General features: G+C 36.5%; 1 protein-coding gene across 5 annotated transcripts in view; it reads left to right on the top strand.

Moving 5' to 3' along the window:
• LOC104874374 (transmembrane protein 184C) overlaps positions 1-21,500 on the top strand; it is a 101,569-nt gene that overhangs the window by 63,988 nt on the left and 16,081 nt on the right. The window contains exons 1-3 of one of the 5 annotated variants that reach the window (XM_010641393.2): positions 17,579-17,804; positions 18,246-18,333; positions 20,781-20,913. In XM_010641393.2, coding sequence (XP_010639695.1) covers positions 18,302-18,333; positions 20,781-20,913 — 165 coding nt within the window. In that variant the 5' untranslated portion in view covers positions 17,579-17,804; positions 18,246-18,301. Of the gene's footprint in view, positions 1-17,578; positions 17,805-18,245; positions 18,334-20,506; positions 20,684-20,780; positions 20,914-21,500 lie in introns of those variants that run through there. The other 4 variants (XM_010641397.2, XM_010641395.2, XM_010641394.2 and 1 more) reach the window with 4 other exon arrangements.

Raw genomic sequence — 21,500 nt, 5'->3', positions numbered from 1 at the left:
AATTTTATTTTGCAACAGTGCCTCACTAAATTGCTAAATTTCCAAGGCTGGGCTTGAACTGAATCTTTTGGTTCAGTCTCCCAGGGTGCTGGGATCGCAGGTGTGTGCCAACATGCTGCCTTCAGTATTGATTTTACTTAACATTTTTCAAGTGAAATGAAATTTTTATTCTACAGTATCTTATGTTGCTCTTGTGTTATTTAGCTAGACAAGCAAGAAGTTAGTGATTCACATGTGTAATTCACAATTTGCAGTAGTATAAACATTTGAGTGTTACTTGTAGACACTTAACAAGATGAACTTTGTATTCCAGGAGGTGTAGTAAATATGCCTCATCCTGAGTTGGTCTTGTATAATCTTTGGCATCTGAAAACCCAGATGCAGTTCATGCTTATTTTTTCACTCCTGCTGACTGTACTTGGCACTGTTTAAAACAAAATTTAAAATAAAATATTTGTAATTTCAAAACTTAGGATATGTACATGTATGAAAGATCAGGAAAAATATGACTAGTGTTGAACTCTGCACTCAAAAGATAATAGATTGATTCCACTGTTCTTCCCACTTGCTCTCTCCTGCCCACCAAAACAGAACCCAAAGCACAAATACTCTATCACTCAGAAGTATGGATGGATGATGTCAACATGCAACAACTTCCTGAATCAGAGCTACATGCTTCTGCCAGAAACACGAAGAAATTTTTCTGGTACAAAATTGTTCCTCACCCAAATAATCGTCGTGGAACATTTTTACTGTGTCTATTGAGTGTCAAACTAAAAATGAGTGAATTTGTCTTCTGCCTCTTGTAATGTAGTATGTATTGGGAATTATTCTTTAGTAACTCTTGCTGTTAATTTCAATGTGTTCATTTAATTGAAAGGTCAAATAAAATTTGTAATTAGGGAGAAAGGAAATAGAATAAATGTTTGAACAGTACTACAAAAATAAGAAACAATGTAAGGAATAAAAAAGGAGATCAATGCAACTCTGTAAAAATTGATTTATACAGTATGGATTTTGGAAAATAGAAAAGATAATGAGTTGAAAATCAGCAACATAAAATCACAGATTTTACCAAGATGAGACAGTAAGTAAAGTTGCTTCCATAGTATAAAGATGAAAATCATCACTGTCCATGCATTCACCTCTGCACAACTCCTATTAATAAAATATTACCATTACAGTTTAATCCTGCACGTAGCCCCTCATCATTTAGTCACTGGTTTAAATTTAATCCCTATGTTTTTCCTGGAAAAGTTACTGTACTCAGGGATAATTTCTATAAATAAATCAAATAGCCTATATGTTATTTATAGGTCCTTTTGGCAGATGGAAAAGCTATGAGGAGCAGAAACCTCCACAGTGGCAGTAACTGGCAGAGAATTTTGATTTTGTCTATATCTATCTATCCTGCCAAATGGCTTTTTCCCCATTTCTGGTAATTTGTTTACATATGTGGGCTTCTAACAGTAGGATACTATAATTTTGACTTTTCTTTCCCGTTTTTATATCTGCATAACTTTCTTGTTCATTAGCATTCTCATTGAAAATTGAATGTGGGCACAGTAATGGTATATATATATAGATAGATAGATAGATAGATAGATAGATAGATAGATAGCAGAGAGACAAAGAGCAGCTACTCCAAGTTTCATTAGTTCTGTAATGAATTCTGGAGGGAGAAAAGGGGAAGGGGAAGTAAAGAGGACCACGATGTGATATGTGTGGTATAGGTACCATCACCCCACCATGAATATAGTTAATATGTATTGCAAGCATAATAATAATAGTTATAAATGTATCTCCCAGTTGACAATAGACTTTATCATGGACTGTCAGGGCCACTAACATATGGTTGTAACACTCCACGCTAACTTCTCAAACTTCACCTAGTGTCTATGTGTTATTAAATTACTATGGTCAATCATGGGAAATAGGCAGTATGCCAATAATTGTAGCTTTTGCAAGACAGACCAGTTCTATCTCTTCTGTGCCTCTGTGCAGATTATGTTAACTCTAACCATTGAATCACCTTGATCAAATGTGAGTGGAAATGACAGTGGCACATCCAACTGAAAGCATTAAACTCTGTCCCTAAGGAAAATGCTTGCATTAATAAATGTAGTATGGTAAAATACAAGAAGCCAACTAATGTCAACATAGGGATATTTGTAAAATGTTGTGAGAGTTTAGCAGGGGGCTGGGAAACACTTAGCTGAATAGAGGATAACTTTTCTCTGAGTGTTTCAGTCCACTTGTTGATCTAACTGCAACCAGGTTTTCCCTTGGATACTCACATATATTTCCATGAAAATCTATTCAAGCAGCAACTGTTTAAAATAAACCTTTCTTTCTGCACTGAGATTGAACTCAGAATCTTCTCTCTGAACTACTCCTTCGCACATTCTTTACTTTGAGATAGGGTCTTGCAATGACTAAATTTTCCAGGCTGTGCTTTAACTTTCAGTCCTCCTGCCTCAATCTCCCAGAGTGCTGGGATTAAAGGTGTGTGTCACTATATGTGGTGCAGTGGCTGTTGTTATCCATATTGAGTTCTGCTTGTCTTCTCTTTTATTACTCCATGTTTGCAGTATATGAAGTGTACATGAATGTGCATGAACATAATACAGCTTGATGTTTTTAATCTCCTTTCCCTGCCCACTCAACTCCCTTCCTCTGCCTCTAAATGCACATTCCCCATTTTTGTTCTTATTATTATTCTTATCTCATGTTTATCACATATACTGCCTATATCCATTGAGGTTATTAGGTCGCTCTGCATCTCATATCTTAGTTCTTCTTACTTCCCTCTCTTCCCTCATCCCTGCTTTCTTAGACCCCTTCCCATTTTCAAGAGATTCATCTTCTTATCTCTTTCTACGCATCCTTTATTATGCTCTTTGTTTTTATTTGGATTACTCAAATGACAGATATGGTATTTAAGCATGTATGTCTGATTTATTAGGTGCATGCACTTTCCCACAAATGTCTCAAATTTATTATACAAGCTGTTTCAAATCCCACCCTGTTTGGCTAGTATGTCATTGAAGGTGTCATTTCTGGTCTTCAGTTGCTTCTGACCCTTCTCTCGTTCTTCCCTGAGACCATCACCTAAGAAGGAGACTCATACAACAAGACCATTTCTCATGGTTGTGTCATTTATCAACTCCTGACTCATTCCCTCTTCCCTTAAATCTTTATAATTTGTTTCCTTGTCCATCTTTGCAGCACTATCCCAGCTATTGTTGAGATAGGTAATTCTTAATCCCTTGAGCTCTCTCTTTCTGTTCATCCTCCACTTACACTGCCTCCACATCAACCCTTTACTCTCTCAGTTAGAACCTAGGCGATTTCATTTTTCAGTATATCCAGCTCATTTTCCAGTTTCCTGACTCCAGTGCTTTAGTGACCCCATTAGAGTTTGACCCTGTACTCTTTAGCAGTTTCTCATCCTTTTACTTCTGTATTACCTACTTTCTCCATTTAAATCTAATGGTAAAGAATGACAGTCACTTTCTTGTATGCACTTTGAAATCCATGCTAAGGTTATAATGACTCTATGCCTCAATCTATGCTGTATGGGATAAAGAGAAATGTACCTGTGCATGTGTGTGCACACACAAATACACACACATATAAACACAAAACATACCCTCTGACTATTATAATTTCAAATTTAAAATTGATAATATGGTGTCCTCATTTACACTAAAGTCTCCTCTTGTCCTTCATTCCTCTAACTCTCACTGTCCAGGGACATTTCTCCTGCAATTCTCTTATTCTCTGCATATCCTAGACCATGATCTACCACTGAGCTACATTTTCAAGCACAATTTCTCTCTCAGGGTTTACCATTTTATGCTGTAATTTCTCCTATCTTTATACTAAGTGTGTAAAACAAGATAAAAACAAATACCCTACATACTGTTTCCCTTTCCATTTGCTAATTCAAGTCTTTTGTTCCTTTAAATTGAATTAATGGAAATTGGTGTCTGAGTTCCCTACTTCTAATTCTTCAACTCCTTTTCTTGAAACATGAAACAGGCTTTCACTAACCCATCTTTTCTGAAAATAATCTAGTGGAAGTTTTTTGGTGACCTCCACAAGTTCAACTCAGTGGTCAATTCTTGGACCAGTCTGTTTTGGTTTCTGAGGAGTATTTGATATATTTAATCATTTTTTGCTTTGCTGAAACATGTTCTTGGCTTCTGGGTTGCAGCCTTTTCATGGATTTTCTTTAATCTAACCATCTGTGTTCACTCTCTTCTTCACTGTATAACCTTCCTCCTTTGCCCCCTAATGTTGAAGTGGTCCATGCCTAGTTTTAGGCCTCTTTTCTGTTCATTCTGTGTCCGATCACTTGGCAAGCTTACCCTCTCTATATAAGCCAGGGCCTCCCAAATCTCTCTTTCAAATGAACATATCCCTAAACCTCCAGACCCACATTTTTATCTACTTAGTATTTGCATTTGTGCATCTCAAACAGAACATGTAAAAAAGTTGAAGCTAGTTACTCCTTTTCTCCTTCAAAATATCTTTCTTCAGACTTTTCTATTTCATTTAGTGTAGTTCACTTTCGGGCTGGGGATTTAGCTCAGTGGTTCTGCCACCTACCTTGCAAGCACAAGGTCCTGAGTTTGATCCCCTGTATCAAAACTAAATTAAAAAATAAATAAAGTAGCTCACTTTTTTCCTGTCCAGTAAAAACTTTAGAATCGCCTTTGACTCCTCTCTCCATCTTTTTCTCAACCAGCAAATATTTGAACTGTGCACCTATTAAGCACTGTGGACTCACGTATGTACAAAGCTATATGAAGGCTCCAGACAAAATTTTCAGACTCACAGAGATCACACACTAGTGGATATTGTACAATAAAAAAATTAAGAAGTGAAGTACATAGTACTTTATAATGTCACCGGTGTTATAGAGAAAAATAAAGCCAGTATGGTGGATAAAGAGTTCTGTGGGTGTAGTTTCAAATTTTTAATAGCTGTGGAAGTCTTCATTGAGAAGGTGACAACTGAGCAAAGCCTTAAAAGACAGGAGAAACTGAGGCACTCGAGTGTCTAGGAGAGCAACATTCCAGGCTGAGGACATAATAAGGGTAAATTCTGTGAGTCACACCTGGCCAGACATGCTCTTAGAATAAGAAATGCAGTGTTGCTAGAGCTTGGGAGCACCAGGATATTAGGATATTAATGTAGCCAAGAAGCTGGTCATGTGGAAGCTTTCGGGTCATGGGTAGGACTTCTAGTTTTACCACACAAGATAGGAAGCTACTGGAGCATCTGGAGCAAAGGAGAAGCACAATTTTGCTTCTCTTCTATTATAATTTCCCATACATTCATTGAGAAGAATCTATACAAGAGTGCAAGTGGAATCTCTAAAGTGGGTTTGAAAGCTTTTGCAAATAACCTAAGCATATACACTTTTCCCTGTTTCATTTAAATTAGTTTGGATATGGTATTATCCTTTAAGATTCATGAGTGTTGATAGAAGTACCATTTATGACTTCCAAAAAATTGATTAGACCACTTGTAACCTAATGCATCAAAAAGAATTTTCCTTGTAGGGCAAGGAAAATAACATATAGTGAATTGGTACTACTGCCTAATATTGAATTTCCAGAAAAATTTTACAATATCAAGATACTTCAATGTATTAAGATCTTGTCACCATATATACTAATAGATAATAACACAGTCAGGATATTAAATAAATGATTAATTTTATAAATTCATCAGTCATTAACAGGATTGAAAACCTATACTAAATAAGTATAAAATATTATTTCCTTAATTTAATATGGTATCTATCAAAAGTATGCCATACATATCATATATATATATTATATGATGGAGAATATATGTCATATATATGGTGTGTTGTTGAATTTTATTGTGCACTATATATATATATCCTGATTTTATATTTTTTCTCATTCAGCTTATTGGTACTTTTTAGGTTTACCATACTATTCATCATTGGGATCATGTACCTTTACATGATATATCTTGGTTCTTATTTTTTCCCCTGAATTGCTGTCCTCCCTGCACCCACCCTACCCTTCCCTATTTACAATGATTTTGTTTCCTTTTTTTTCCTTTTCTCATATTTTTTCTCTTCCCTTCTTTGCTTTCTCCTACCCTTGCCAATTCCGCTACTCTTTTAGCCCTTTTCTTCCTATATAACATTATAATTTATACAATTTGAACCTTATTAATACTTTTAGCTTTTCACACCAGAGAAAATTTTCAGTATTTACACGTGTGTCCCAATTATTTCACTTAAAGAGTATAGCCTCAATGTGCATCCATTTAGCTATTAATGTCTCTAGTTTCTCATTCTTTTTTTTTTTTTTTTTTTTTTTTTTTTTTTTTTTAGTTTAGTTTATTAGTACATTTTAGGTATGCACTACAGTTACATTCATTATTAGGATATTGTACCTTTACATGACAGGTCTTGGTTCTCATTTTTGCCCCTTGTCCCTGTCCTCCCTTCACCCCCTTCTCCCCTCCCCATTTACAAACATTTTATTTCCATTTTTTCATTTTCTCATTTTTTTTTTCTTTTCCCTTAATTCCTTTCCCCTCCTCTTCCCACTTTGCCTACACCTTTAGCCCTTTTCCTCCTATTTCACATTGTCAATTACCTCATTAGGATCTTATATACTGTTATAGTTTTTTACATCAGAGAAACCATTTGGTATTTACACATATGTGACTTATTTATTTCACTTAGGAGTATATCCTCAATACGTATCCATTTTTCTATGAATGAATCTAATTTCTCATTCTTTAAGACTGAGAAGTATTCCATTTTATAGAAAAACCACATCTTTATCCAGTTTCCAACTGATGGGCAAATGGGCTGTATCCACGTTTTAGCTATTACAAATTGTGCTGCTATAAACATAGGTGCACATTTATCACTGTGATATGATTCATTTAATTCTTTTGGAAAGATACCCAGAGGGATGGCTGGGTCAAATGGAACCTCAGCTCTTTAAGGTATCTCCATGTTTATTTCCATAGTGGTTGCACCAATCTGCACTCCCACCAACAATAAAGATGGGTTCCTTTCTCCCCACAACCCCACCAACATTTGTTACTGTGTGATTTCTTGATAGCAGCTCTTCTTTGTAGGGTGAGGTGGGATCTCAGTGTTGTTTTCATCTGCATCTCTTGAATGACCAGTGATGTGGAACATTTTTTCATATATTTACTTGCTACTTTTACTTCTTTGTCTGAGAAATGTCTGTTCATTTCAGATGCTCATTTTTGAATTGGGTCTTTATATTTGAGGGGGCTGGTAGTTTTGAGTTCTTTATATATTCTAGATAATAGTCCTTTTTCTGAGGAGCAGCTGGTAAAAATTTTTTCCCAAATTGTAGGTTGCCTCTCACTTATGCTGATGGTTTCTTTTGCAGTGCAGAAGCTTTTTAATAAGATGAGATCCCATTTGTTGATTCTTTCTGCTAGTTCCATGCTACTGAGGATTTGTTCATTAAATCTTTTCCTATGCCAGTGTCTTCAAGAGTTCTGCCTAACTTATCTTCCATCAAGTTTAGTGTTTTTGTTTTTATGTTTAGATCTTTAATCCACTTGGATTTTAATTTAGTGCATGGTGACAGATAAGGGTCTAGTTTTAATCGTTGGCAGGTTGAGATCCAGTTTTTCCCACACTTTAATAAAGAGGCTATCTTTCCTCCACTGAAGATGGTCAGCTACTTTTCAAAGATGAGATAGTTGAGTACATCTGGAGTTGCTTTTGTGTCTTCCAATCTTTTCCACCGATCCTCAAGTCTGTTTCTTTGCCATTACCATGCTGTTTTTATCACAGTGGCTTTGTAGTATAGTTTCAAATTGGAAATTGTTATACCCGCTCCCATGTCTCTGTAGCCTAGAATAGCTTTTGCTATTCTAGGTCTCTAATGGTTCCAAAGGAATTCTTGGATTCTTTTTCTAATTCTGTGAAATATAGTGTTGGAATTTCAATTGGCATTGCATTGAATCTGTATAGCAGTTTGGTAGTATGGCCATTTTCACTGTGTTGATTCTTCCTACCCAGGAGCAGGGGATATCTTTCCATTTTCTTATATCCTCTTCGATCTCTTTTTTCAGAATGCTGCAGTTTTCAGTGTAGAGATCTTTTGCTTCTTTTGTTAGATTGAATCCTAGATACTTCATTTTTGGATGCTATTGTTAAAGGAATTGTTTCCCTGATATCTCTCTTAGTGAGTCTGTTATTTGTGTACAAGAAGGCTATTGATTTTTGGGTGTTCACCTAGTATCCAGCTACTCTACTGAATCTGTCAATCATGTCTAGAAGTCTTTTGGTTGAGTTTTTTGGGTCTTCAGTGTAGAGTATCATATCAGCAAATAATGACAGTTTAACTTCTTCCTTTCCTATCTTAATGCTTTAATTTCTTTCTCTTGTCTAATTGCTGTGGCTAATGTTTCCAGAACTATATCAAAGAGGAGTGTTGATAGTGGGCATCCTTGTCTTGTTCCTGATTTTGACGTGAAACTTTTCAGTTTTTGGCCATTTAATATGATGTTGGCTTTTGGTTTTTCATAGATAGCCTTTATTAAATTGAGATATAGACCATCTATTCCAATCTTTTTGCAGGATTTTTATCAGGAATGGGTGTTGAATTTTGTCAAGTGATTTTTCTGCATCTATCAAGAGGATCATATGGTTTTTGTCATTGACTCTGTTAATATAGTGTAGTACATTTATCGACTTACATATGTTAAACCATCCTTGCATCCCTGGAATAAATCTGACTTGGTCAGGATTTATGATCTTGTTGATGATCCTCTGTATTCTGTTTGTAATATTTTATTAAGGATTTTTGCATCCATATTCATTAAGGAGATTGGCCTGTAGTTCTCTTTTTTAGTTTGTCTTGACCTGGTTTTGGAACCAAAGTGACACTTGATTCCAGGAATGAATTTGGAAGTATTGCTTACCTTTCAATTTCATTGAAAAGTTTAAAGAGTAAAGGCCGTAGTTCTTCTCTGTATGTCTTGTAAAATTCAGTGGTGAATCCATCAGGACCTGTCTTTTCTTTGTTGGTAAAATTATAATTACATTTTCAATTTCACTGACTATAATTGGGTATATAAAATGTTTTTATCTTCTTCATTGAACTTCAATAATTCATAAGTATCTAGAAATCTGTCAATTTCTTCTTTGTTTTCCATTTTATTAGAGTAAAGGTTCTCAAAGTAGATATTGACTATCCTCTGGATTTCTGTTGGATCTATTGTTACTTCACTTGTTTCATTCCTAATTTCATGGATCTGAGCCCTTTCTTTCCTTTTTTGATAAGATTAGATAAGGGTTTATCAATTTTATTTATTCTTTCAAAAAACCAACTCTTTGATTCATTTTTTGTGTCATTTTCTTAGTTTCCATTGCATTGATTGCTGTTCTAATCTTTATAATTTCCTCTCTTCTATGAGCACTGGGTTTTTCTTGCTTGTGTTTTTCTAGGAGTCTAAGATTCACCAAGTTTTTTATTTGAGCTTGCTCTGTTTTCCTAGTGTGGGCACTCAATGCTATGAATTTTCCACATAGAACTGCTTTCATTGTGTCCCATAGATTCCTGTATGTTTTGGCATTATCATTTATTTGTAAGAAATGTGTAATTTCTTCTTTAATTTCCTCTGTGACCTATTGATTGTTCAGGAGAGTGTTGCTCAACTTCCTTGTGTTTGTGAAGCTCTTATGGTTTCTTATGTTATTGATCTACAGCTTGATTGTCCTATGATCTGATAATATACAGGGGATAACTTCGATTCCATTGCATTTATTCAAACCTGTTCTGTGTGCTAGTGTGTGATCTATCTTGGAGAATGACCCATGTGCAGCTGAAAAGAATATATATTCTGATTTTGTGGGGTGGACCCTCTATAGATGTCTGTTAAGTCCATATGTTCAAAAGCTTGGTTCAGTTCTAGTATTTTGTTGTTGATTTTTTTGCCTAGATGATCTGTCTATTTGTGATAGTGGGGTATGTAGATCCCCCGCTACAATTGTATTAGTTCTTATTTGGTTTTTCATGTTACTTAATATTTTTTATATAGTTGGGGGCATTAGTATTTGGCACATATATGTTTATGATTGTCATTTCTTCATCTTGAATTGTCTCCTTTACAAGGATATGGTGGCCTTCTTCGTCTCTCTTAATCATTTTTGGTTTTAAATTTATTTTGTCTGTGAATAAGTTTGCAACCCCTGCTTATTTCTGGGCTCCTGTTCCATGGAGATTTCTTTTCCATTCTTTCACTTTCAGTCTTTGGGCTTCTTTTTGCACTAGGTGTTTATCTTTTATACAACATAGTGTTGGATTTTACTTCTTAATCCATTCTGCTGGTCTATTTCTCTTGATTGATGAATTGAGGCCATTGACACTGATGGTTATAGCTGATATGTACTGACTTATTATTGTCATGTTATTGTCCTTTTGCTGACTCTATTTATTTCCCCTCTACTTTTAGTTTCTTCTTTTCCTGTTTGATTTGGTCTATTGGGCCTCATGGTGTTGTAACCTTAATTGTCTTTTTCTAGGATATTGTTTAGAATTCCTTGTAGTGCTGGTTTGGTATTTATGAAGTTTCTCAAGTGTTCTTTGTCATGGAAGTATCTTATTTTCCCATCCATTTTGAAAGAGAGTTTTGCTGGATACATCAGTCTAAGTTTGATGTTTATGCCTTTTAGTACTTGAAATACCTCACTCCAGGCTCTGCTTGACCTGAGGGTTTGTGTTGAAAAGTCTGCTGTGATTCTGATGGGCTTTCCTTTGCATGTGATTTTTTTCATTTCTCTTACTGCTTTTGTAGTATTTTGTTCTTCTGTTGGGTTTCCGGGATGTTGATTATTATATGTCTAGGTGTAGTTTTTTTTTTTTTTTTATCATGGCTAGTTGGAGTTCTATATGCCTCAGTTATGTATGTCTAATTCTTCCCTTCTGTTTGGGAAGTTTTCTGTCATTAATTCTATGAACGGCTTTTTTAAGTCATTTGTATTTTCTCCTGCTACTTCATGGATTCCTATCAGTCTTGTGTTATTCTTCTTTGCATCATCTAGGAGTTGTTGGATCAATCTCTCATGATCCCTTACTGTTTTTAAGAGACCTCTCTTTTCACTCTTATGTTATTCTTCTTTGCATCTTCTAGAAGTTGTTGGATCGATTTCTCATGATCCCTTACTGTTTATAAGAGAGGTCTGTTTTCATGGTCACTGATTGCAATCCCATCTTCTATATCGGAAATTCTACCTTTGCAATCTTTTATTCTGTTGCATACACTTTCAATAGAGTTTTTAATCTCCTGGATATCTGTTTGAATCTGTTTTATGGATTGCATTTCTTTCCTCTATTGGGCATTCATTGTTTCCATTTCTTTCTTATGCTGGGCTTTCATGGCTTCTATCATGGTCCTGAGCTCATCTATATTTTTCTCAGTTTCGGTTCTAGAGTCCCGAGTCATGACTTCAGTTTTGCTCACCATGTCTATGGTTATCTGCAAAATTATTTCTGTTTTGAATTTTTCTAGAGCCTGATTGATCTGTTTTGTTACTTCCTGTGCTGTGGGTTCAGGGTGTCCTGCTGGTTCGCTATCAGACTTTTCATCCTCATTTCAGCTACTGTTTGCCATTGGTGAACTAGAAGTCTGTCTCTGTGTCTTGGTTGAGTGTTTTCTCATTTTTTATTTTTGTTCTTGGATTGCTCTTTTTAATTTCTGGGTTTTTACTTAAATATTCCTACTATAGTTGTGCTTTAGCTTTTGAGTCTCTGACTCATAGACATTCTCATTTTCTTAATATCAGAGAAGACCACTCATTAAATCAACCACAGTCTTTTAGCCCAGTTAATACAATCAACAACACAATAGGATCAAGCACAACCTACACATTGACCATTTGTGTTAGTCATTAATCAATCACCTTTAAACCATGTGAATTAAATTAAAATGAAGCAGCAGCCCAAAGTATGTTTGCAGTGAATATTCTCTTCCATATAGCATCTTTATCATTTAGGATGGGGTCTTAGAGTTAGGAGGAGAGGAGTAGGTAAGAAAAAGAATTGGAGAAGGTTTCAAGTGAAGCCTGAGGACACAGAATGACCTTACAATCTTTAGGAAACTGTTAAATTGAAAAGGAAAAGACAGAGTGTAAGAATAATGACAAGAATATAACTGCTTAACAGCAATAGGGGCTCACTTTCCTTGAAATTATTGACCCTTGAGTGAGGTAGAATAACAGAAGAAAAGAATGTAAAGAAAAAATTTTAAAAAATAATAATAAAAGGAGAAACCTGAGTTAGGGCAGGAGCAGGAACAGAAATGGAGAAGAGGGATAATATGGTGGAACAAGAGACTGAATTGGAGAAAAGACAGAAAAAAGAAAGAATTTGCAGAGTGGAATGAGGAAAAGGAAAGAAAAAAATGAATTTGAAGGGCCTTTTTCAAACTGTGTCTCTGCTGTCATAATGTACAATCTCTGCAGCCTTGTGCAGAACTAAGTCCTTCGATCTCAGCTAGCTGATGGCAGACCCCTGAGATTCAGACTGATTTCTATCTCAAGGCCCAATTTCAGTTCCCTGACCTCCTACAGAGTTGAACTCCACACAGTTCTACTACAGGTTACCTCTGCCCTTTTTTAAAGATGTTCAAAGTTGGGAGCTCAGAAAAATACCCTTTATGCCCACCTATGCCTCTGCAGAGTGAATCCAAAGACTGGCACAACCAGGAGGTCCAAGAGTGGGGGCGGAGATTGGTGATGGGGGTGTTTCAGGACCACCTGCATGGCTATCTTCCTTGTTGGCACTGTTGGCTGTGCAAACAGGGGAACATGGCTACATAGTCATGCCAACTGGGCCCAAGCAGCTAGTTTATCATTCTTTATGGCTGAGTAGTACTTTATTTTATGGAAAAAACAAATCCTCTTTATCAATGATGGGAAGTTGGGCTGTTTCCAAACTTTAGCTATTACAAACTGTCACTATAAACATGGGTGTGCATACATCTACGTGGTATGATTCCTTTAATTCTTTTGGAAAGATATCCAGCAGAGGGATAGATGGGTCAGATGGAACCTCTGATCCTAGTTGTTTGAAGTATCTCCATATTGATTCCCACAGTTTTTGCAGCAGTCTGCACTCCTACCAACAATGTAGAAGGGTTCTTTTCTCTCCACAGCCCTGTCAGCATTTTTTATTGTTTGATTTCTTGATAGCAGCCATTGATACTGGGGTGAGGTGGAATCTTACTGTTGTTTTCATCTGCACCTCTCAAATGACCAGTGATGTTGAATATTTTTTCATATATTTATTTGCTTCTTTTACTTGTTTGTCCAAGAAGTGTCTGTTCGTTTCAGATGCCCTTTTTGAATTGCGTTCTTATATTTGGGAGGTCTGATTTTTTTGTTTTTTCTATATTCTAGGTAATAGACCTTGGTTGGAGGAAGAGCTGGCAAAAAGTTTTTCCTACATTATGGGATTTCTCTTAGCTCTGTTTGTGCTTTCTCTTGCAGTACAGAAGATTTTTAATAAATTGAGATCCCATTTGTTGATTCTTTGTGCCAGTTCCCATACTACTGAGGATTTCTTCATGAAGTTTTTTCCTATGCCAATGTCTTTGAGAGTTCTACCTAATTTATCTTCCAGCAAGTTTAGTGTTTTCATTTTAATATTTAGATCTTTAATCTACTTGGATTTTAGTTAATGCATGGTGAAATATAAGGGTCCAATTTTAATTTTTGGCAAATTGAAATCCAGTTTTTTCAGCACAATTTATTGAAGAGGCTATATTTCCTCAAGTGAGGATGGTTGGCTCCTTTGCCAAAGATGAGGTATCTGAGTACATCTGGAGTTGTTTCTGTATCTTCCAGTCTATTCCACTGATCCTGTTATCTTTTTCTTTGCCAGTACCATATTTTTTGTTTTTGTTTTTGTTTTTGTTTTTTATCACAGTGGCTTTGTAGTGGCTTTGTTATAGTTTCAAGTTGGGGATTGTTATACCCCCACTCGTGTGTCTGTTGCTTAGAATGGTTTTGGCTGTTTAAGGTCTCTTCTGGTTCCAAATGAAGTTTTGGGTTGTTTTCTCTATTTCTGTTGTGGGGGCCAGTCATGGCCCACTGGCGTTTGACATTTGAAAAGTAACTTCTCCCTCTACCATTAAGGCATTGATATAATCTATGTAACATTTGCTCCTTTTCAAGGACTCTGTTTGTTATTCTTGTTTGTTTTTTGACCCTGTGATGGGAGGAATTCTAAGAGATAGCCAAAGATCTGATGCTCTCTGTAAGAGTCAGAAAATCCGTTCTTTGCATAAGATACAAATAGTTGCTTGATGCTTCCAGTGGGTGTGCCTTTAAAAAGAGCTGTTTCTGTAAAATAAAGCAGACTTCTGTTGGTCTCTACTAAGGCTTGAGTGTTCTTTCCTTTCTTAATCCTCACTCCCCAACTAAGGCATGTTCATGCTGTGATGGCTGGACCGCCGCATTCTATGAAATATACTGTTGGAATTTCAATCAGAATTTCATTGAATCTGTAGAGCAGTTTTGGAAGTATGACCTTTTTTACTATGTTTGTTCTTCCTATGCAGGAGCAAGGATGTCTTTCCATTTTCTTATATCCTCTTGATTTCTTTTTTCAGAGTGCTGTAGTTTTCATTGTAGAGGTCTTTTGCTTCCATTTCATTGCTTCCTAGGTATTTCATTTTTGGGGTGCTATTGTGAAAGGAATTGTTTCCCTAATTTGACTCTCAATGAGTGTGTTATTTGTGTACAAGCAGGGTATTGATTTTTGAGTGTTGACCTTGTATCCAGATACTGTGCTGAATCTGTCAATTAAGTGTAGAAGTCATTTGTCAGAGTTTTTGGATCTTCTTTATATAGTAACATACTGGCAGCAAATGCTTACAGTTTAACTTCTTCCTTACCTATCTTTATTGCTTCTAGTTCCCTCTCTTGTCTAGTTGCTCTGGCTAATGTTTCCAGAACTATATTGAACAGGAGTGGTGACAGTGGATATCCTTGTCTTGTTCCTGATTTTAGCATGAAGGTTTTCAGTTTTTGACCATTGAGTATGATGTTGGCTGTTGATTTTTCATAGGTCACCTTTATCGAGTGAGATAAAGACCATCCATTCCAATTTTCTGCTGAGTTTTTTTAATCAAAAATCGGTGTTGAATTTTGTCAAACACTTTTTCTGCATCTCTTGAGATGATTGAGATGATCATTTGGTTTTTGGCCTTCATTCTGTTAATATAGTGTATTACATTTATTGATTTACATATGTTGAATCATCCTTGCATCCCTGGAATAAATCCGACTTGGTCAGAGTATATGATCTTTTTGATGATCCTCTGTATTCTGATTGCAAGTATTTTATTGAGGATTTTTGCATCTCTGTTCATTAGGGAGATTGGCCTATAGTTCTCTTTTTTTCTTTGGAGTTCTGTTTTTGGTTGTAGTTCTCTTTTTTGGTAGTTCTCTTTCCCGGGTTTAGGAATCAAAGTAACAGTTGCTTCTAGGAATTAATTCAAAAGTCTTGCTTCCCTTTCAATTGAATTGAAAAGTTTGAAGACTAGTGGCAATAGTTCTTCTCTAACTGTTTTGTAGAATGTAGCAGTGAAGCCATCAGGACATGGGATTTTCTTTGTTGGTACATTTTAAATTACATTTTCAATTTTCCTCATTATAACTGGGATGTTTAGATTTTTTTTAATCCTCTCCTTTCAACTTTGGTAATTCATACGTATCTAGAAATCTGTCCATTTCTTCTGTGTTTTCCATTTTATTAGAGTATAGGTTCTCAAAATAGGTATTGATGATCTGGATTTCTGCTGAAACTGTTGTGACTTCACCTTTTTCATTCCTAATTGCATGAATTTGACCCTTTTCTATCCTTTTTTGATAAGGTTGGCTAAGGGTTTATCAATTTTATTTATTCTTTCAAAAACCAATGCTTCAATTCATTGATTTTATTGTATCATTCTCTTAGTCTCTATTGCATTGAGTTCTTCTCTGATCTTTATAATTTCCTCCCTTCTATGAGCTTTGAGTTTGTCTTACTCTTGATTTTCTGAAGGCTTAACATTCAGCTTTAGGTTGTTTATTTGAGCTGTCTCTGTTCTACTAGTGTGGGCATTCAAAGTTATGAATTTCCCATGTAGAACTGCTTTCATTGTGTCCCGTAGACTGCATTATGTTGTTTTGGCATTATCATTTAGTTATAAAAACTGCCTAATTTCTTCTTTAACTTCCTCTGTGACCCATTGGTTGTTCAGGATAGTGTTGTTCAATTTCCTTGTGTTTGTGAAGTCCTTGCAGTTTCTTACGCTACTGATCTCCAGTTTTTTGCACTATGGCTTTTTAATATACATGGGATAACTTCAGTTCCTTTACACTTACTTAAACATGTTCTGTGAGCTAGTATGTGGCCTATTTTGGAGAATTACTTATTTGAAGCTGAAAAGAATGTATATTCTGATTTTGTGGGGTGTAACACTCTGTAGATATTAAATGCATTTGCTGAAAAGCTTCATTCAATTGTATTATTTCATTGTTGATTGTTTGTGTAGATGATCTGTCTATTTGTGACAGTGGGGTATTGAGGTCCCCCACTACAATTGTATTTGTGGTTATTTAGTTTTTTATGGTCCTTAATATTTGTTTTGTATCATTGGAGGCATTAGTATTTGGTGCATATATATTTATGATTGTCATCTCTTCCTCTGGGATTGTTCCCTTACAAAGATATAACGGTTTTCTTTGTCTCTCTTAATTAGTTTTGGTTTGAAATTTACTTTGTCAGTGGCACCATGCCTGCCTTGCAAGTGCGAGGTCCTGAGTTCAATCCCCAATATCAAAAAAACACTTATGGTCAGTGTTATTGAAATGAGATATTTAAAAAAAATTATCATTTACAAATAAAGCCTTTAAAAAATCTCCTATACAAAATTGAGGAAACTTTGCTGCTCCATAAAAAGAAATAAGGGAAAAGAAAAAAATATGAGAAAATGAAAAAAAAATGGAAATGAAGTGTTTGTATAAGGGAAGGGAGGAGGGGGTGAAGGGAGGGCAGGGACAAGGGGAAAAAATGAGAACCAAGACCTGTCATGTAAAGGTTCGAGATCCCAATAAAGAATGTAACTGTACTGTATACCTAAAATGTACCAAAAAACTCAATAAAAAGAAAAAACTAAATTATTCACATTTACCTGTACACAAAAATCCTGTATCTTTGAAGCATTTAATTTATTGCTTCCAAATCCTTAGTAGATAAATTAGTGAGATATCAGCAACTCAGTGGGAGAAATTTGGTACTGTCATATGCTGTTTCTCATGTGAACAGCATCTTTAAAATGCAGTAAGCATGGAAAATAGAGAAAAGTATATTGCATAAAATGAAAAGTCATTGTAATTTGTATTGTTTAGAAGCAGTAACTGCTAACATTTTATTATACTTTGCCCCAAGAGTTTGGTGTCCACTTGTACTTTTTTTTTTTTTTCCAGTACCGGAGATTGAACTCAGTTCCTTGTGCTTTCGAGGCAGCCACCAGGACCACTGAGCTAAATCCCTGACCCTTCCACTTGTACTTTTAAAAAAATTAGCATGAGTGTAATTGGTGGACTATTTCCCCCTTTGTACAACGGGAAAAGCAGAGCAGCCTTCCTCATGGTGTGTTTAGGAGGATGAATTGAGAAAGATCCCATGAAGACACCCGTATTAGTCAAGGCTCACTACAGTAGCAGGATAGCATACAGTACTAAGCATGTGATTCACAAGGTAAGTTTAATGGCCACCTGCAGAGTCAGGTGTGGAAGAGGCCTAGAGGGCTGTCTGTGTTCTGGAGGTACGAAGGATCCATTCAAGGATGGAGGACCTGGAGCTCACTGCAGAGTCCTGTTGGCCTGGAGACAGAAATGCCAAGGTGGTGGTGAAGACTGGAGCTCACTGAAGAAACAGAAGGGAGACCTCCTTCTTCTTTCCGCTTTCCATTCCATTCAGGCCACAAGCCTGTTGGCTGGTGCCACTCGCACCCAGGGGGTCTTCTGTCTTCAGTAAATCCCTTCAGCCACACCAGGAGCTATGCTACTCCTGCCAGCTGGGCTTTGCTTACTCAGGTTAACATAGAAGTTAACAATTACAATACTGCACTATGATGTGGATGATTGATGGTGCTATTGTTAAGAGGATTATTATATCAAACACTGCATCTTTTAAAAGATTTAAGAAGACCGTAAAGCCAGAATGCGAACTACCCTGTGAAAATAGGATTTTGGATGACAGCATCATGCTTTATCTTATATACACTGTAAGTAAATCGGCTTCTTTGCCCCCATCTTTTTCACATTAAAGGAGAACAAACTGCTATGCTCTTTTCCATTCCCAAATGATTTCATAAGTCAGAATAAATCATTCAAAATTTAAAGAAGACTCATTTTTATTTGCTGAAGTGTCTTCTCTTGCTTCCTCACTGGTTTCTAGTTAACTCAAGTAATAAGTGTTTTCTATATTTAAAAATTTAAAACATTAATGGTGGTACATAATTGGTTCTTATGATATGTTAATATCCAACTTGTTTTAGACAGTACCACTGTAGCTGATTTGCTTGCTATTACCAGGGTTGCATAATTGTTGCTACTAATGGGTTTTCTCTACAAGCCAACAATCAGATTATCTATATGACATTAGCCATACTGAAATAGTTTCTCAGAGAACTCAGAGTTAAGCCAATCACCCTGTATCCCTACCATTAAACAAGGGGGTTGGATCTTGGGATAGAGGCAGAGGACTGTTTTTAGCTATGTCCAAAGTACATCACAGAAAAGTGACCAACAGAGATCTCTATACTAGCAACAAAGTCTTTACATAGTAAGTGTCCATAAACCTAAGCACAAAGCAAAACAGAAGAATACCCCCCAAAAAACACCTGCAACAGAAACATGAGAAGACTAGGCAAGAAAGTGCTTCCCGCAATTCCTAACTGCCCTGGAGCCAGTCCAAGAGGGGTTGAGGGGGAGGATAACAGAAGCCTCACATGGAAGTACTACAAAGAAGAGCAGGGGAGGTTAGAAAACAGACCAAGGAGGTAGTGAGGGAGGTTACAGAGTGTACAAGTAGACAGATAGCGGAGATGTTAACAAAAAATTTTGTCAGCAATTCTTCATACAGAGGACTGACAACTAGAATATATAAAGAACTAAAAAATCATTAGACCTCACCCAAATAAAAGAACCAATCAGAAAGCAGGCAAATGAAATGAATAGAAACTTTTCAGAAGTGCAAGCCGCCACTGAATACATGAAAAAAAGTTCAAATCACTGGCTATTAGAGAAATGCAAATGAAAACAACACTGAGACTTCATCTCACTTCAGATAGAATGGATGTCATCAAGAAATCAAATAAGAACAAAATGCTGGTGAGGCTGCAGAGGAAAAGGAACCCATCTGCATTGTTGGTAGGCATGCAAACTAGTATAAGCACTGTGGAGACCAGTATGGAGATTCTTTAAAGAACTAAAACTAAAAACTCTAATTGAACCACATGGCCTTCAAGTCATCGTCCTGAAAGAAAATGATACTAGCATAGTTGTGTTTTATAACAGCTAATTATTGGAAACAACCTGAATGCCCCGCAATAGATGAATGGATAAAGAGAATGTGACATTTGTGCACCGTGGAGTAATACTTTGTCCTAAGGAAGGATAAACAGGAGGAATTAATAGATAAATGGACACGCCTTGAGTCTATAATGTTAAGTGAAGTAAATCAGATACACAAATTTATGTATCACATACAATTAAAGAGCAAAATAAAAGACAGATCATAGGAAGTAGAGAGATCTTTTTAAAAGATAAGCAGAACAAGAGTCAGAGGGAGGTAGAAGGAAGGGAAAAGGGATTTGACACTTTCACAAGGGGGCCTTAACTCCTATGTCTCACTGCTGGGTGATGGGAACCACTGGTGATACGTGCGTGACGGTCCCATTGTGCAGCTTTTTATTAATTGGGTTAGTTAAGATGCTGATAAAAGTATTAGATCCTTTTACAAATGGACAGTCATACATGTACCAGCAGTGGTTTGAGCCAACAGGAGCGTGTTAAAAAAGAATTGAAAAAAATGGAAAGAGAGTTTTTTTCAAATGGGAAGTAGAATAAGACATGGAGCAGCGATGTCTGGGAGGGGAAAGAGACACAAAAAAAGAACTAAGATATGCTATGTACATGTACAAACTCTCCACAATAAATGTAATAATTATGTATTTCAAACAATTAAATTTTTTACAAAAAGAGCTGAGTCATAGGGTTTGGTGTACAGTAGAAGACTGGATTATAAACATGCTATCTAATTTAATTCTAAGTTGTTAAACAGATGAATTTGGTTATTGAGGCTCAGAGGATTTGAAGTTTGAAGTCTCAAGGGTGGGTTTGAGCCTAGCTCTGATGTCAAAGCCTCACCTGACAAGCCTGCTGCAGTTGGCATTGTGACATCACAAAAGTGGCTCACATTTCAGGCCTGTCCCTCCCATTTGGGACAGTGCTTTCAAAATCTTTGGCTGAGAAGACTTATCTACAGATTTACTGAATATGCCTACAGATTTACTGGATTTGTCTACAGATTTACTGAATTTGTACTAGTTCACGTTCCTACAGCTTCGGCTGGTAAGGCTGCCCGCCAGCTCTTTATGATAAGTTGACAAAGCCAGAGGCTGGGACTCCCCTTTGCCATCTTCCTCAGTCTCTTTCTCCTTGCTTCTAGGAAGGCAGACATGTGTTGTGCAGCCTCCGAAAATAACTGGAAACAGTGGATCATCTCTTTGATAATCGCCCTATACGTTGTATCCATCATGGTGGCAGCTATCCTGTTTATATGGCAGTCAGAGGAGGACCAGGTAAGTGGGTCCCACACCAGTGGGCTCTGCCCTTTTCTCTAACCATGAGGCAGAGACAGCCCTGGCACATTCCTACTCCAGACAGACACCCAGACTCGGAATCTGAAAATGCCTTCCTGTACACGAGCCCCATCTTTGGATTCATGTCTGGTTTCGTTTGCGCTTCTTCAGATGATGCTATAGGTGAAAAGGTGGGACTGGGTGGACAACACAGTTCCAGGATTTTACTGTAGCTGCTTAGAAAGAAGCACTTTGCTTTGCAAATATTCACCAATCTCCTGAAAGTTAGGTAGTTCTATTGCTGAAGTCTGATCTGCTCTTCAGATCTTCAACTGAAGTGGATCAGATAAACTACCCGGAGACCGCCATATTGAACTTTGTTAGCCTTTCACTAGCTTCCCAAATGAAAGGATGCTAGTTGATTTCACTTTGTTTTTACTTTTGAAATTAGCTCTTAACCAAAGGAGAGGCTTTGCCAAAAGCCCTTTGTATATTTTTTGATGTCATATTCATATTGCAACATCAGTAAAGTGATGCAAGCTGGAAAGCCCAGGGTAAGTATTTACCTAAGATTTATATATATATAT

This window comes from Fukomys damarensis, unplaced genomic scaffold, assembly GCF_012274545.1.
Source record: "Fukomys damarensis isolate Sample0158 unplaced genomic scaffold, DMR_v1.0_HiC HiC_scaffold_38, whole genome shotgun sequence".
NCBI lineage: Eukaryota > Metazoa > Chordata > Mammalia > Rodentia > Bathyergidae > Fukomys > Fukomys damarensis.
The sequence above is the reverse complement of the archived record's forward strand: the minus strand, read 5'-3'. Positions and strand labels throughout refer to the sequence as shown.